This window comes from Durio zibethinus, chromosome 3 (genome assembly GCF_047325235.1).
Source record: "Durio zibethinus cultivar Kanyao isolate XHJ-2024 chromosome 3, ASM4732523v1, whole genome shotgun sequence".
Lineage (NCBI taxonomy): Eukaryota > Viridiplantae > Streptophyta > Magnoliopsida > Malvales > Malvaceae > Durio > Durio zibethinus.
In genome coordinates, this window is record NC_143164.1 from 31,272,309 (window position 1) to 31,287,891 (window position 15,583).

Genomic DNA, 15,583 nt, shown 5'->3' on the forward strand with positions numbered 1-15,583 from the left:
AAACTATTTTTAAAAAAAGACTTTAAATTATACATTAATACAAATAATTTTAAAAGTTCTGTTAGAAAATAAATAACACTAAAAGCTGATATTTAAATGAGTTAATATTTAAAACTTCACCAATGACGTAAAATTTTTACATAGTCTAGAGAAAACTGTTCAGTAAAATAAAAATATGAAATACTCGTCAAAGCTTCTATTTCTTTTTTATTTTTTTGAAATAATTTAACATTTTCAAATAAGATATATATGAGAATATTTTTTTCTATTTAATATATGTCCACGTAACATTGGTTAAAAAATTCAAAAAACTATAAATTAGGTTAATTAAAGAATCTTTGGCAAAGATTAAGGATTTAATTGATTGAGTTTGAATCGATACAATATTAAATTTGAGTTTAAATTTGATTCGAAATTCAAAGTTTGAAACTTGATTCGAACTAGATCGAATTTTATTTTTTTAGTTCAAACTTAATTTGAAATAAAAATCAAACTACTTGAACTCACTTAATTAGACTCGATTAATATATAAAAATAAGTTCGATTCTTATATTCGACAAAAGTTCGATTATTTATATATGAGTTTGAACTTAAATTTGAAATATTTTATTAATTAAAATAATAAAAATATATTTAAATATAAAAACTTAATTATATTAATAAGCTAATCGAACAAGATATAAGAATATTTGAATTTAATTCGATCAATAAATCAAGTTATTCGAATTCGAATTTAATTTAATAATAATTAAATTAAATTAAATTTAAATTTCGTTTGAATAAATTCAAATAATTTATGAATATTAATGTATTATTTAAGATCTTAATAAATGTGATAAGAGGTTTTATGATTAAATTTAAAAAAATGTATACTCATAACGCGACATCAGGGTGCAATGAGAAAAAGTCCCACCAAGTTGTCAAAACAAGCATAAAGCCTATTCGGCAAAGCCTAGAAATTTCACAATCGTCGGGCAACCACATCAAGCCGTTGAAATTTCTTGGGCCCATACTTTAGAGTAAGAAAAAAATAAAAAGGAAAATAGTAGGTAGAGCCAGGGCGCCTTGTGACTGAAAGGCTGATCACCCAGTGGAGGCCAAGTCACTGACATTTGACACATGTCGGCCTTTGCCGAGCTTCTTTTTCTTGAGATTCTTTACTTCGTCTCGAATGAGTTGGAGTCGCGGAGCAAGCAACAATTCAGGCAATCATGGTATCCAAGGCGAGTGACTCTTCCTCTAAATCCAGAGTTAGAAATTCTCTTCCTGTGTTTTTATCTTCAAATTTACCTTTTTTCTTTCTTCATTTGCATTAAATCTTTTATTTTATTATCTTCACAAATATTCACTCTCATTTAGACATGGAAATAAATAAATTTTGAATCTTTTTACTTTTTTTTTTAAATTTCGTATTTTCTTTATTAGATTATAATTGATAACATAGACTTGAAATTCCAAGGAATATGATTCGCGAAGAAGTCACTTGGTTTCTCCTAATTGTATCACTATTCAATACAACTCATGCTCTGTTTTGATATCAAAAACAAAAAAGAGAAAAAATTGAACCTTTCGGAGTTTGAGGTTTTTCAGATTTCCGTTTTGCTTAATCATTGACATTCGTTTTAAAAGATTTTTTGGTATGGCAGAAATCACATGGAGAAAACTCTGGTGACGGCATAGGAAATTTGACACATAAGTTAAATCAGCTTAAAAAGCAAATTCAATCAGAAAGAACTGCTTCAATAAAGGTAGATTAGTTATGCCTTAGTTTAGTTATATTCGTCACTTCAAAATTTTACTTATTATAGTCATTCTTGCTATTTTCAATTTATGATACATTATCTATTTTTCCTTGAATTTCACTATCACAATCATTTTTAGAAAAAAAAAAATGAAATTCAAACTTTTTTTTTTTTTTGCTTCTTCAATTAATTGCATACAAATTCGATCAGTAACTGTGACTCTGTTGCGCTCAACTTGTCTAAATTGAATTTATTTGTGCTCAACCTGCAAAGCGAGATGCAAATAAATCATATTTATGTTGTATGGTGTACACAGGAAAAAGTTGAGAGGAACAGGAAGAAGCTAGAGAGTTACATTTCAGAGATTTTGTCGGCTACATCAAGTAGGAATGTTCTATGTACAGAAGAGAATGGATTTGGTAAAATGCTTTCTGCAAGAATCAAAATTCCTTTCTGTAAGTATACTGGATTTGCTCAAGGCTCAGGCGATAGAGACTATGCTAATGCTCATGAAGTTGTATCTTCAACAAATGCCAAGCTTCCATATATTGAGAAGTTGCCACCATATACAACATGGATATTTTTGGACAAGTATGTTGGATTCTGTATTAGTTGACTTAATTTCATGTATTCTGTTCTGTCTATTTATGTTACACAATACTTCAGCTTTTATCGGTAGGCTGTATGTATATTTTTGGTTAAAATTATGAAATAATCACTTTTCAATAGGGGCAAGTTTTGGGGATATTTCATTTAAAGAGTTAACAACATACTGGAGACCACTTGATCCACAAAGCTTAACATAAAAGCTTGATCATAAAATGTTGAACACCGCTTGATCATAAAAGCTTAGGCCATGCCCATTAGGAAAAGATAGGAATGCTGTTTAAGCCTCTGAAGGTTTTGTTACTGGCATTTATTCAATGTTGGAGATTTTAGCAGCACATGCATCCACACATGAATTTACCACTTTTCTCACCCCATCTTGTTTTGCATGAGATTTATTTTGCTCGTCTTATCTTAAATATACATCATTCAGCACAGAAATCAGAGAATGGCCGAAGACCAGTCTGTCGTGGGAAGGAGACAAATATACTATGACCAACATGGCAGTGAAGCCTTGATCTGTAGTGACAGTGAGGAAGATATTGCAGAGCCTGAGGAAGAAAAACATGAATTTTCTGAGGGTGAAGATCGTATTTTATGGTAAGTAAAAAAGATGCAACCTCCAAAAATAAATATAGAGGAGTATTATATTTTTTTTAAGAAAGACATACTATCACTAAACCCGGAAAAATAAAGGAAGTTGGTTTTACAGAGTTGCACTCGGAAAGTTGAACTTCTTGTTCCTTCTTATTGTCATACGAGTCAGAAGTGAACATCAGCAAGAGAAAAGCAAGTGGTAGATATTGTTCATTCTTTCAATGTATAAGTGACATGGGACTGGTAACTGTTTTAGTGGGTAGGTAGATGAGGTGACACTGAAGTAAAACCATGACAGCAAAAATTTGCAACGTTAAAAGACTGCTGCTGTTTCACTTCACAGTTTAGTCTCTATCTTCATGCTGGCATTTATTTCATATGGAGCTCCAATTCTACATTAGCCAACAGTTCCAAGGATTTAGTGCAGAAGAGACACACTGTCACCATAAGAGCTGTTAATTTGGATTTCTGATGAACTATGGATAAGTTCTTTTCTATCAAACTTCATGAAAAAAAAAAAAAAAACCATTCGATCATTTCATATTAACCATGTTCAATTTGGCAGGACTATTTCTCAAGAGTATGGTCTAGGAGAGGAAATTCTGCAAGCTGTCAGCCAGTTTATTGGAGTCACCATTTCTGAAATCCAGGTATCCTGCATTATTAGTATGTGAACGTGGTTGTCTTATTTTGGATGATTTTTTGTTTCTATATTAGAAACTTTTTTCTTATGAGATTTGCAGGAACGGCATGGCACACTCGCAGAGAAATTCAGTGACCAAAACATTAACGATTTTGAGGATTTTGGATCTGAAAAGGGCATATCCTTGGACAAGAGCCTCAGTGCTGCTTTAGATTCTTTTGATAATCTTTTTTGCCGCCGTTGTCTGGTATTTAGTCTCTAACCACTTGTTCTTAACGTTATTTTTTTAAAGATAAGCATTGGCTGTCGATATCACATGCAATTCTTAATTTTTTTTAACTCCATTGCTCATCTACTTTGTACTTTGTATCTATCTGACAGTTATTTGACTGCCGCCTTCATGGCTGTTCTCAAACTCTAATCAATCCTGTAAGCAATCTGCTTCTTGTCTTTCAATTTAATGTGAGTTTGTTCCTTTAGTTTACCTGATTGGAACTATTGCTTGACAGAGTGAAAAGCTGCCTTATTGGTCTGAATATGAAGATGATAGGAAGCCCTGTAGTGATCAATGTTACCTCTGGGTATGGTTGTTATTATTATTTTCTAACTTACGTCTGGTAGTGTCTTATGAGTTGATACTGCCAAAATCATTCGAAGTGTAGGTTAATGACATTACTGCTGATTACTTTATGGACTAAATTTCATACATATTTGCCAAATATTTGCTGTCTTTATTGTTCTCTGGTGCTGTTCCTTGTCCTCAAGATCTGGGTTTTGATGCAAAATCTGTTTATCTACATATTTTCACAAATATGCTTCCTGTATACGGTCCCTATCTTCTGGCTGTTCCACTTTTTTGTATTCTAATTTGTTGTTACTCACCAAAGAGAAGAAGATTATTTTAGGGCTTATATGGGTGTTTTTGCTGAGACACATTTTATTTTATGTGAATTTCCACTCATTCATATCCTTGGAGTACCTTTTGGTTTCTTTCCAAGTATATAAATATCATTACTATCATATGCCATATTTAACTTTTATTTGGATTTAAGATAATTTCTTTTGTGAGAGAAAAGTGAAGTCTTATGATTTCAACACCAATTATGCAGTTAAGAGCTGTCAAAGATGTGCCAGAAGGTTCAGTTGGCAATGCATTGCATGGAGATAAGACTACAAATTTAAAAGAGAAAGACCAGGCTGCATCATCTGATGCCAAAGAGCCAAATACAAATGTTGGTACAGATCTCATGCAAGATGAAAGAGGCATCTCTGAAGAAGCAAGTCCTGTTACTTTAGAAGTTATTTGTGGCTCTGAAGGTGCTGGTGAAGCTCAAAATTTGGAGATATCTTTACCAATAGATAACCGTGAAAGTTCTGGAAAGCACAAGGCCTCCCAAGAAAGAAATAGACCATCCGATGATTCAGTACACTGTTCTGATGGCAGCCAGGATGCTGCAAGTAAGAAACAAAAGAGAGAATTGGCTATGGATGTGGCTGCAGAGTCTTCTGAAGCTATACCAAACAAAAGTACTAAAAGTTCCTATGTTGGTGCACTTAATGAAACTGAAGCTCATATTACAGACAAAAACACCCAAAATGAATCCAATGAACAGGGATTAGAAACTTTTACCCGTCCTGCTAGTGCTTCCTGTGATAAGACTGAGGATAACATTGGCAATGGATCCAAAGGTGTTGCAGAGATGCCTGAATATAAGTGGTCATCTTCTGAATGGAAACCTATTGAGAGAGAACTGTATTTGAAGGGAGTGGAGATGTTTGGGAGAAACAGGTAGAAGGGATTACAACCTTTGTCAATCTTTTGCTTGGCATAAAATGCAACTAGTTGCTATTGTGTTAAATATAAATCTTCATGTTTATATCTTTGGCATTGGTTTCTTTAGTTCTAACTTTCTGATGGAGTAGTTTGCAAAAGCTTCCTTAGAAGAATTAAAATGTCTGGAGCCAAAAACTTATAATGAAAATTGTGTTACATGCTCATGTTCGGACAATTTACCAGCTTTAGTTTGTGGTCATGATGGATTTGTTACGTTTAAACAGTTGCAATTGTAGACATCTTTCTTCTACCTTCTAGAGGACAATATTCATATGTCCATTTATCATGTTTCTGCTAATGCATGATTGATCCCATACTTTGCAGTTGCCTTATAGCCAGGAACTTACTTTCTGGTTTGAGGACTTGCATGGAGGTATCAAGTTACATGTGTGATGGTGGAGCTTCAACACTTCATAAGTCCACCATGACAAGTTCTTTTTTGGAAGAAAATGGGAAATCCGAAACAGATTATATGGTATGTATCAGAACCCTATTTCCTTTCTATTCCCTACCACATTGCCTTTCTTTGATAAAGGAGTGAAAAAAAGGTTTCCAGCCTGCATGATTGTCTTGAGGTCATATCTGTGATGCTGTTTCCTTTACCAGCTACAATTGCAAGCATGCCTTTTAGTAGTTCATTTTAGTTTAAATGCTTGCCAATTGAAAAAAAAAAAAAAAAAACATTATAAAATTATCCTCTGGACGTTTTAAATTACAAAGAAAGTTGGAGAATCCACAGATACAGGGTGGGATTAGAATCTGCAATTGCAGTTACATGTTCATTAGGGTTTGACCATTCAGTTAAGCAATGTAAAAAGAAGAAACATCCTCAAAGTTGTTGAAGTAGTCAAGCTTATATCTTTATAGTGGCTGATTTTCAGGAAAAATGACAAAAGGTAAAATAGAACCAAGCTGAGATGTCAACAAGACCCTACTAACCTTCTTTCTGCAATTTAGGAGCAAGAGATGGCAACAAGACCACGATTGCTTCGTAGAAGGGGTAGAACACGGAAGCTTAAATATTCTTGGAAATCTGCTGGCCACCCATCAATTTGGAAAAGAATCGCAGATGGAAAAAGTCAGTCTTGCAAGCAATATACTCCGTGTGGCTGCCAATCAATGTGTGGAAAGCAATGCCCTTGTCTGCACAATGGAACTTGCTGCGAAAAGTATTGTGGGTAAGTTAAATTGTTTTAACTTGCAAATATGAAATATATATAGATGGTTATTGATAAGCAAACCTATATCTAAGCAAATCTGAGATATTTGCATCTGACTAACTGCTTTTGTTATGGATAAGCTGAGTTGTTTCAGTATTAAAACTTTTATTTAAACTAAAAATAGCCTGAGCTACATCGAGTCCAGAGACATTCTAATAAATTCAAAGAAGAAAAGTTAATTTAGATAATAATTGAAACTAGGAATCATGATTATTCAGATGCTCGAAGAGTTGCAAAAACCGGTTTAGGGGTTGCCACTGTGCAAAGAGTCAATGCAGAAGCCGGCAGTGCCCATGTTTTGCTGCTGGACGTGAATGTGACCCAGATGTTTGCCGAAATTGTTGGGTTAGGTAAAGTTTCATATTCTCTATGGTTTTGTATAACATGTCACTAACATGTACTGTTGAAAATTTTTTATGTTTATTGGGTATTCATTTAAAGGAAGACGATTGTGGTTAAATATCATGCTGAGAGTTTCTTATAGATATTATAAAACCTTCCCAAGTGTGTAGAAAATGTGCCTGAGCTTCAAAGTTTATAGATTGGAATAACTTTTTGAAATTAGTTTTGATTTTCAAAATAAATAATTGTCCAACTAGAAACTCCAGGTTGGTTTCTGATTTGTCACCATGAATTTTTTGTGGCTTTCTTTCTCTATATTATCTACGTTTTAAAGCTCACTGAGTGGACAAATGCTGGAGACAAATGCTTATGTTTCACTTATCTCCAGCATTTGTATTGAATATTTTGTACCTTTCACAGTTGTGGTGGGGATTTGTTGGGTGAGCCACCAAAACGAGGAGATGGTCAGTGTGGAAACATGAGACTGCTTCTAAGGCAACAGCAGAGAGTGAGCAACTTAGGATGTTTTAGTTGTAAAATTATGGCTTGGAAATGTTTTAAAGCAATATTTTTCTTTTTGCTTCACTTTTGATCGTTCATATTTTTATTCTTCAGATCCTCTTGGCAAAGTCTGATGTTGCTGGATGGGGAGCCTTTCTAAAAGTAGGATAGTTTTTTTTTTTCCTAGAGAAAAATCTTGGGATAGTTAAACAATCTTTCATTTTTCTCATTTGTGTTCTTACTCTTTTCTGTGAACTAATGCTGCGGTTCAGAATTCTGTCAACAAAAATGATTATCTTGGAGAATATACTGGTGAATTGATCTCCCATAGAGAAGCAGACAAACGTGGGAAAATCTATGATCGTGCAAATTCATCGTTCCTTTTTGACTTGAATGATCAGGCAAGTGGCATTCAAAATCCCACAATTAGCACTGAAGTTTCCTTTCTGTTAACAAAAACATATTTTTTCGTATCTAAGAATGCTGCAATGATTCTAATGAAGAAAGTAACAAGTTTACAATAATATCAGTGCAGCATTATCGAATTCTAATTATATATACGCTACCACTATCTTCATTGTTGAGAGAGGCATACGGAATCTGAAAGAGGCTGCTATTTTTGTCTTTTCAGTACGTCCTTGATGCTTATCGCAAAGGAGACAAATTGAAATTTGCAAACCACTCTTCCAGTCCAAATTGCTATGCCAAGGTGTACAACTGTCTGCAATTGTTTTCAGGACATTTCTTGTTGGCTTAGCTAATACCTTAGCTTGCACAGGTAATGTTGGTGGCAGGGGATCATCGAGTAGGCATTTTTGCCAAGGAGCGCATTGAAGCTAGTGAGGAGCTCTTTTATGATTATCGATATGGACCAGATCAAGCACCTGCATGGGCTAGGAAACCTGAGGGTTCCAAGAGAGATGATGCATCAGTCTCTCAAGGTAGAGCAAAGAAACACCAGTCTCACTGATGCGCTGTTGACTGGTTTTTGTTTCTATGTTACCTTCAGATTTTTTCTATCTTCGGCTGAGGAAAAGGAGATTCTTCGTTAGCTAGAATATAGGATATTTCCACTATGTGTGTATAGTTGCATAAGTGTATTCCTAAAGATACTAGGGTCTGGAAATAACATGGGAATAAGGTTTTAGCTTTGATTATGCCAACAAGCTAGGTATCTAACAATAAAATATAGCAATTGGTGAGAAAAAGCTTGTATCTTATTAATGGAAGTATATTTTTATGATAGCTATTTGCATTTTTCCACGGTATATAGGCATTTAGTTTTTTCTTTTTGATATTTGCAAATTCAACGAGTCCTATGTTGTTTCCACCTACAGCAAAATATATCATCCGTTAGATTAAATCCAGTTTTTCATAATCCTATAACTAGAAGACAAACTTATTAACAAAATACCTCTTTGAATTTGCCACAATTTTTTCCCTGGTTCTTAAATGTGGTGGAGGTTTTGGATTGAAGGCCTCACTCCACAGAAACAATATTCTGATCTTCCTGAATAACTTGTTCGATGGGAGCTCATTCCTGAATGGCATGAGTACCCACTCGACATGGTCAACTGCCCAATATTACACCTTTTTTTCTCCATTTTTCCTTGTATTATACCTGCTGAAATTCTAAACCAACAATTTCCTTTTAATCTCTCTTAACACAAATCACTATACCCAACTCACAAACCTGGTGCAACTCCAACCAGGCTCTCTGAATTTGCATAGGAAGACAAGGATATCGGAGTCGGTATATGAAGGTTTTAGAGAAAGAGCTGGGTTGTGTGTGTGTGTGTGTGTGTGTGTTTTTATCATTTTTTTTTATTAGCTTAAGGTTAAAAAAGAGTTGGTAAATATCCTCTAAACCACCTTCCAATTGAGGGTTTAATGTGTGGCATGCCAAGTGTTTGACATATTAGAGATATTAGCTTATAAACAGTTTTTTAAATATCAAATTTGGTAATAGATTTATAGTTCTTATATTACATTAGAGATTTTTAAAATTCTATGATATTGAACATTTTAATATAATTTCAGCCTTTATGGGTTATTTGTGACATTATCCCTTATTATGTACTATTATATAACAAAATTTTATCATATATTACATGATATGATTTGGATACAACAATTGTGATTAAAAACTTTTACATCTTATTTTTTGATGTATTTGCAATACCTTTTTAAATGAGATATTAGTTAAAAGTTAAAGAATGGTAATTTCATCTAATATTGTATTTTTATATTTGAAGGAGTTTATGTACTTATTAATATAATTAATTAATTAATTTTTTTTATTTTTTTGCAAGGAAATATATATTGTTGTTGTGTATTTAATTTGAATATGAATATTTTGATAATTATCGATGACTATCATTCATCTTTGTCTATTTGCAACTCACATTTATGTTGATCATTGTATTGTAATTAACCAATCATAATTTAGGATTGTGTGAAACTCAACAAAATTTTATATATAACCTATAAGTGGTGGGTCCCTACATTATTTTTTATTATGATTGCATAATTATAGTATTGTAGCAAAAAGAATTGTGGGTGAAATACATTCATATTTATACGAGTGGTTTAAACTTTAGTAAGTTTATTATAGATTAAATGCTTAATTTGGTCCATTTCGTTTGAAGGTTTACTCAATTTATGACTTAATCTTTTAATTTTATCAAATCAATACTCAATGTACTTGTGATCTAACAATGTAATACACCAAATGATGAAACCTTAGATTTTTAAGACACGCACCGTTAATATCGCGTGAATTGATTTTTTTTTTTTTTACATTTGATTTTTTCGTGGTGTGAAAATGATTTTATTTATTTAATGGATAAAATTCCTTAAAAATAAACAAAACGAAGTTGGGGAAAACCATTCTCAACCTTAAATCTCTTTCATTCAAAATCGATTAACCCCTAACCTTAAATTTTTACAAAAAAAATCAACGCTAAACCAAAATTGATTCGCTAAAAAATTGAAATCCTTAATCTTACATTTCCTGATCGATTCAACCCATATGGATTCACCATAAATTGAAATCCTAAAATTATTTTTCCTAATCCATTTATCTTTTGTTACTATTGATGCGAAACAAAACCCTTGGCCTTTCCTGCATTTGTGGGTCAACATTTGACTCATAGGAGTTGTAGTGAGGAGGGTAGACGTAAATCATTTTCTTTTTGACAACAAAATCAAGTAAATTGTTTCATCTTTAACAAAAATATTATTTATGATAATAAGTGTCAAATTTTGGGCTTATTGTGTGATTGTAAAGTTAATGTAAAATTTAGATGTACATACTAATTTTATACCATAAATCCTAATTATTATATAAAAAATTAGTATTTCAATAATATAAATTATATAACTTTATCTTTAATTAGTACATAAGTAAGAAAAGAGTGATCGGCTATTTGTTTCATTTTTTAGAAGAATGAGTTTTGAATTAGATATAATAAGGTTTCATCGCCTAGGAAAATTTGTTAGATTTAGTCAAAATCTTTAGTATATAAGTGAGACTATTGATGACCTTGCATTGAACCCTAATAAGGTTAGTTTTTATAAGTTACTAAACAAATGTGAAGAAGCTAGTTTTGTTAACATTAAGAGGAGATTTTATTTAAAGCCTAAGAGACCACTTGGCAATTAGCTTAGGTTATTTTGAAATGATAAGAGCACTTTTGATATGATAAGGATTATGATTAAAAAATTAGGTTGATCGATATTTATATTGATTATGGCATAAATGAACCTCTTATAGCCTTTGATGCTTTTAATTTATCACCACTTACTTAGAGTAAAAAAGTAGAAAATGAAAATGTTGTGAATGAGGCAATGATTTATGAATAAGTAGGTTGTCATGTTGATGTTTCTGGTGATAGTACTAATTAAGTTGATTATGCTTATAATGATAGGGTTGATATTCAAAAAGAGAGTAAGGGAGTTAACATTCCAATAAATATTCAAGAAAGGTGTAAGGGAGTAAGTATTTGTGTAAATATTCAAGAAATGATCGAGAGAGTAAGAATTCTTGTAAATGTTCAATAAGGGAGTATAAGATTTGAGGTTAAACATAATAAGGCAAAAAAAAAATAATGATGTTGAACAAGGATATTAGAGTGATACTATGAGTAAGATAATTATGGTGACCTTTTAAGTGATGAAAAAAAAAATGATTGCTGATGCAAATAAGAGAAAAACTAAATTTTTAATGTATGATCCATTTATGGTTAACCTTTTATATTAAATTATGCATGTTATTAGAGAATTTCGAACAATTTAAACATGATGTCATTATTGTTTCTTAAAACAAATAGGGCAATTGTTTGGACTAAAAACAACAATAAATCAATGTTAGAGGTAAGTGTGTTGCGGAGAATTGTCATAGGTTATTTATGTAGCATATATTAAGAATTTAATCTTTTTAAGTGAAGATTTATAAATATAAGCATTATTGTAATAGGATGCTTAAAAATTCGTGATGACTCAATCTTTATTGGTTGAATTGTATTTTGAAAAGTTTCAAAAAATATCTTTTATTAAAAATGAAAATGTGTAGAGAATAATCAAAGAGCAATCAAAGATGGTAATAATGGTAGAGTCAACATTAGAAGGATAAAAAAAAAAGTTATTGATAAGGTTTCCTGCGATTATACAAAAGAGTTTAGTCATTTATGAGAGTATATAAATGCAATCAAGGATACTAATCCTAATAGCATAATGAAAATGTAGGTGCATAGACAGATTTCAACTTCCTAAGTGTGTTTAAAAGATATTATATTTATTTTAATTCACTTAAAAAAAATTTAGAGAATGATTGTAGACTTTTTCTAGGGCTAGATGATTGTTGACTAAAAAGCTTGACTAAAGGTGAATTTGTGATATGGGTAGATATGAAAATAGTTTAATATTTTCAGTTGCTTAGGCATTTCTGAAAGTGGAGTACACAGCTTTTTAGATATGGTTTTTTTATCTTTTTAAGCTAGTTATCAATATAAAAAAAAAATAAAATAAACAATCATGATAGGTCAACAAAAGGTAAACCAATTTACACTTTTCTTAATAATAGTTTCATTTGTAATATTTATATTAAATAGTTAGTTAAGAATTAATAAGTTTTTATGTTTCTAATAAAATATAGGGTTTAACCAATACAATTGATAATTTGTTGTCAGATGTTGAGCATAAATATTGTGTTCAACATGTTTATGTGAATTGCTGTAAAAAAAGATCTTATAAGGGTGAAAATATGAAACAGTGATTTTGAAAGACTGGTAAGTCTTTCATAGTTAAGGTTTTTGAAGATAACTTAAAGAAATAATTTGATAAGAACTTTAAGATAGTTGAGGATATAATTAAAGTAAAATGATGTAGTGCTTTTTTAAAAATTGACAATAGATGTGAATTGGTACACAATAACCTCCATGAAGCATTCAATGAGATTTTATTAGAAATAAAAAAAAGTCAATAATTTTTTTATGTGAAAACATTAAGAGAAATCTAATATCTCAAATAGTAAAAAAGAGAAGAATTCAGTAAGTAAAAAAATATCATTAGTCTTAATCTATGATGGTAATTGAAAATCATTGTATTATTGTTTTTCAATGTTTTGTTAGGTTGAATGAAAATGTTAGGTGTGAAATTGATGAGGGTGGTGATAAGTTCATTATGAATTTGGATAAAAAATCATGTAGTTGTAAAAATTTTAGTCTTTATGGTATCTCATGTGCTCATACTAGCTATGCAATTAGAGATCTTAAGAAAAATGTAAAGGATTATATATGTAATTGGTTTCATACGGACATTCGCTTGCTTATGGTAATGCATTAAAGCATATGTTTGAAAAAAAAGATTAGCACAAATCATAAACAAAAAAACTAGTCTTGGCACTTGTATTTAGAAATTAGTTAAAAAAGCTCAAAAATGTAAAAAAACTATCTTTGTGAGCCTATGAAATATGTCAAGAATCAAAAAAATTTGTTAAGAAAATGTATAATTATAACATATCAATTATGTTAAAAATAAAAACATAGCAAAAAAGGTTGTCTTTTTATAGCTAATAAGATAATTTTCTATCACCCTAAACCCAACAATAAAATAAATTTTTTTGTTATATATTAGTCAGTATCCATCTTTATTTACTTTATCTCAATGATAGCAAATATCTAAAAGTAAATATCTAAAAAGATTAACTTTGACTAACCTATTTCTGGATCTACATTTACTTCTACTTGTGTTTCAAATGGTGTTTCTGTTTCTACATGTGCATCATTTTCAAGTTTAACCTTTGTTTCAGCATCTACATCAGCTTCACTTCAAAGTAGTGATTATTTTTTAACTTTTTTTTCTACATCTAATAGTGTATTTGCTTTAACTTCCATTTCAGTCTCTATTCCAGCCTTTGTTTTAATTTCTATTAAAGTTTCTACCTCTTTACATATTACTACTAAATCTAATATTACTTAAAAAAAATACAAGTGCATAACTACAACTTTTAAAAACACCAACATCTACTAATAGATATTTGTAGATGTTGATAAAAGGTTGTATGCCAAGGATGTTGGGACAAAAAGTCTATTAACAGATGCAAACATTGAGAAAATGGCAACTTTAGTATGAAAAAAAAATGTTGTTAATTTGGTTTCTCTTTAAGAATGTAAAAATAAAAGTTTAAAAAAAAAAAACAAAAAGAAGATGTAATCTTTTTAATGTTAATATTAATGTTTTAAGTTTAAGGTTTAATCTTAAATGTCTCTATCTCTATTATTGTGCAAAAGGTAACTTCAAACTCCTTTTGTGGATACTTATTCTGAATGATATTATTTGCTTATACTATTTTAAAGTAATGAATGAAAGTCTTCTATGCAAAATGAGTTTCTTTGATATATGTGTTAAATGTTGAATTTTTTAAGTTTAAACTTCGTGAATATATCTTTTCAATATTTTTTTGGATAACAATTCATATATAAACTCATATTCTATCCAAATACTCATAATTTCATCCATAACTTCATATTTCATTCATTCATATTTACTTAATTTAAATAATAATCAATATATGTTAAGGTAAAGCATTAAATATACATTGCCTCTCATCATTTTTTTTAAATAATTCCAAAAAAGATAAATATAATTACAATTGATAGTGACATGAAAACTATCAATTTTTTAATTAAATATATCTCTATCAAGTTTAGCCGATACTACATTACTTTCTTCTAGTTTGAGCATTAATGCACCAACTTTATTTTTTAACTAAAAATTTCCTGCAATCACATCTACTTAAACATTATCCACAACATTTTTCATCAAATATGACATTTCATTCTTTAAATTGTTCAGTTCTTCAGATAATAAAATTTTGCTCCTTTTTCGTTCTAGAATACTTTTTCTTGTTTCATCACAAAATTTTTGGTCATGCCATATATAAAATCTTTAGATAGACTTTTATGAAAATAAATTTATAAATATATTATACCAATTAATATCAACAGTTTTAAAAAAAAATTATATCTTTTTACAAAAAAAACTTATCCGTTATAGTGAATATCTATAAAATTATTTAACAAGATTATTGAGAGGCCATGAAGTCTTCTTAAGTGTCTTCATATTATAGAGACAAAATATGGGTTCTCTTTCATAATATCATTTCGTTTGATAGCTTGACGTAACTAGTTTATATTATCGAAAATCAACAAATCCATTTTTGTTTGCACTGCAAAGTCAATACAACAAAAAAATTAGAAAACATGTAGCTTAGAAGACGTACATGCAAAGAACAATAAAAGAAAATTAGGAAATACCTTGAAGAATCAGTTGAGTTGCTCATATTTTTAAAATAACTCATAATATGAAACAAATTTTCAAATAGCTTGAAAGAAACCAAAGCTTGAAATAACCCTTAGCTTCAAAACCTTAAACCCTAAATTTAAAGGAAACACTAAGCTTAAACAAAAAAATTGAAGGAAAAGAAAATCGAGTATTTTTAGGGTAATTAGTTTTAACTTTTTATTGAGAAAAATTTAAAGGTTCTTGTTTACTTTTTGTTAATTTATCATATGGTTTTCAATAATTTTCCTTTTAA

The 15,583-nt window shown here is 30.4% G+C and overlaps 1 protein-coding gene across 17 annotated transcripts; it reads left to right on the forward strand.

The window, feature by feature from the left end:
• The first annotated feature begins 1,104 nt into the window (after positions 1–1,104).
• LOC111283842 (histone-lysine N-methyltransferase EZA1-like) lies at positions 1,105–8,753 on the forward strand. 17 transcript variants are annotated; one of them, XR_016340975.1, is made up of 17 exons: positions 1,105–1,250; positions 1,647–1,748; positions 2,059–2,333; positions 2,787–2,948; positions 3,511–3,595; positions 3,689–3,835; positions 3,970–4,017; positions 4,098–4,169; positions 4,698–5,377; positions 5,747–5,897; positions 6,380–6,600; positions 6,844–6,992; positions 7,373–7,492; positions 7,600–7,647; positions 7,758–7,886; positions 8,117–8,194; positions 8,264–8,753. XR_016340975.1 is itself a non-coding variant. In XM_089758496.1 (17 exons), the coding sequence occupies exons 3-17, from the start codon at positions 2,316–2,318 to the stop codon at positions 8,453–8,455; spliced, it is 2,256 nt and encodes a 751-aa protein (XP_089614622.1). In that variant the 5' UTR covers positions 1,105–1,250; positions 1,647–1,748; positions 2,059–2,315; the 3' UTR covers positions 8,456–8,753. The 17 variants fall into 17 exon arrangements, 8 of the variants coding, with proteins under 8 accessions (XP_089614622.1, XP_022728203.1, XP_089614621.1 ...); XR_016340974.1 differs by having other exon boundaries at positions 7,405–7,492; XR_002689436.2 differs by having other exon boundaries at positions 6,861–6,992.
• The last annotated feature ends 6,830 nt before the right edge of the window (positions 8,754–15,583 follow it).

Coding starts and splice junctions, on each gene's coding strand:
- LOC111283842 (XM_022872468.2), top strand. CDS start 1,212: ATGGTATCCAAGGCGAGTGACTCTTCCTCTAAATCCAGA. Junction 2,949..3,510: donor GGTGAAGATCGTATTTTATG/GTAAGTAAAAAA, acceptor TCAATTTGGCAG/GACTATTTCTCAAGAGTATG. Junction 8,195..8,263: donor GTCCAAATTGCTATGCCAAG/GTGTACAACTGT, acceptor TAGCTTGCACAG/GTAATGTTGGTGGCAGGGGA.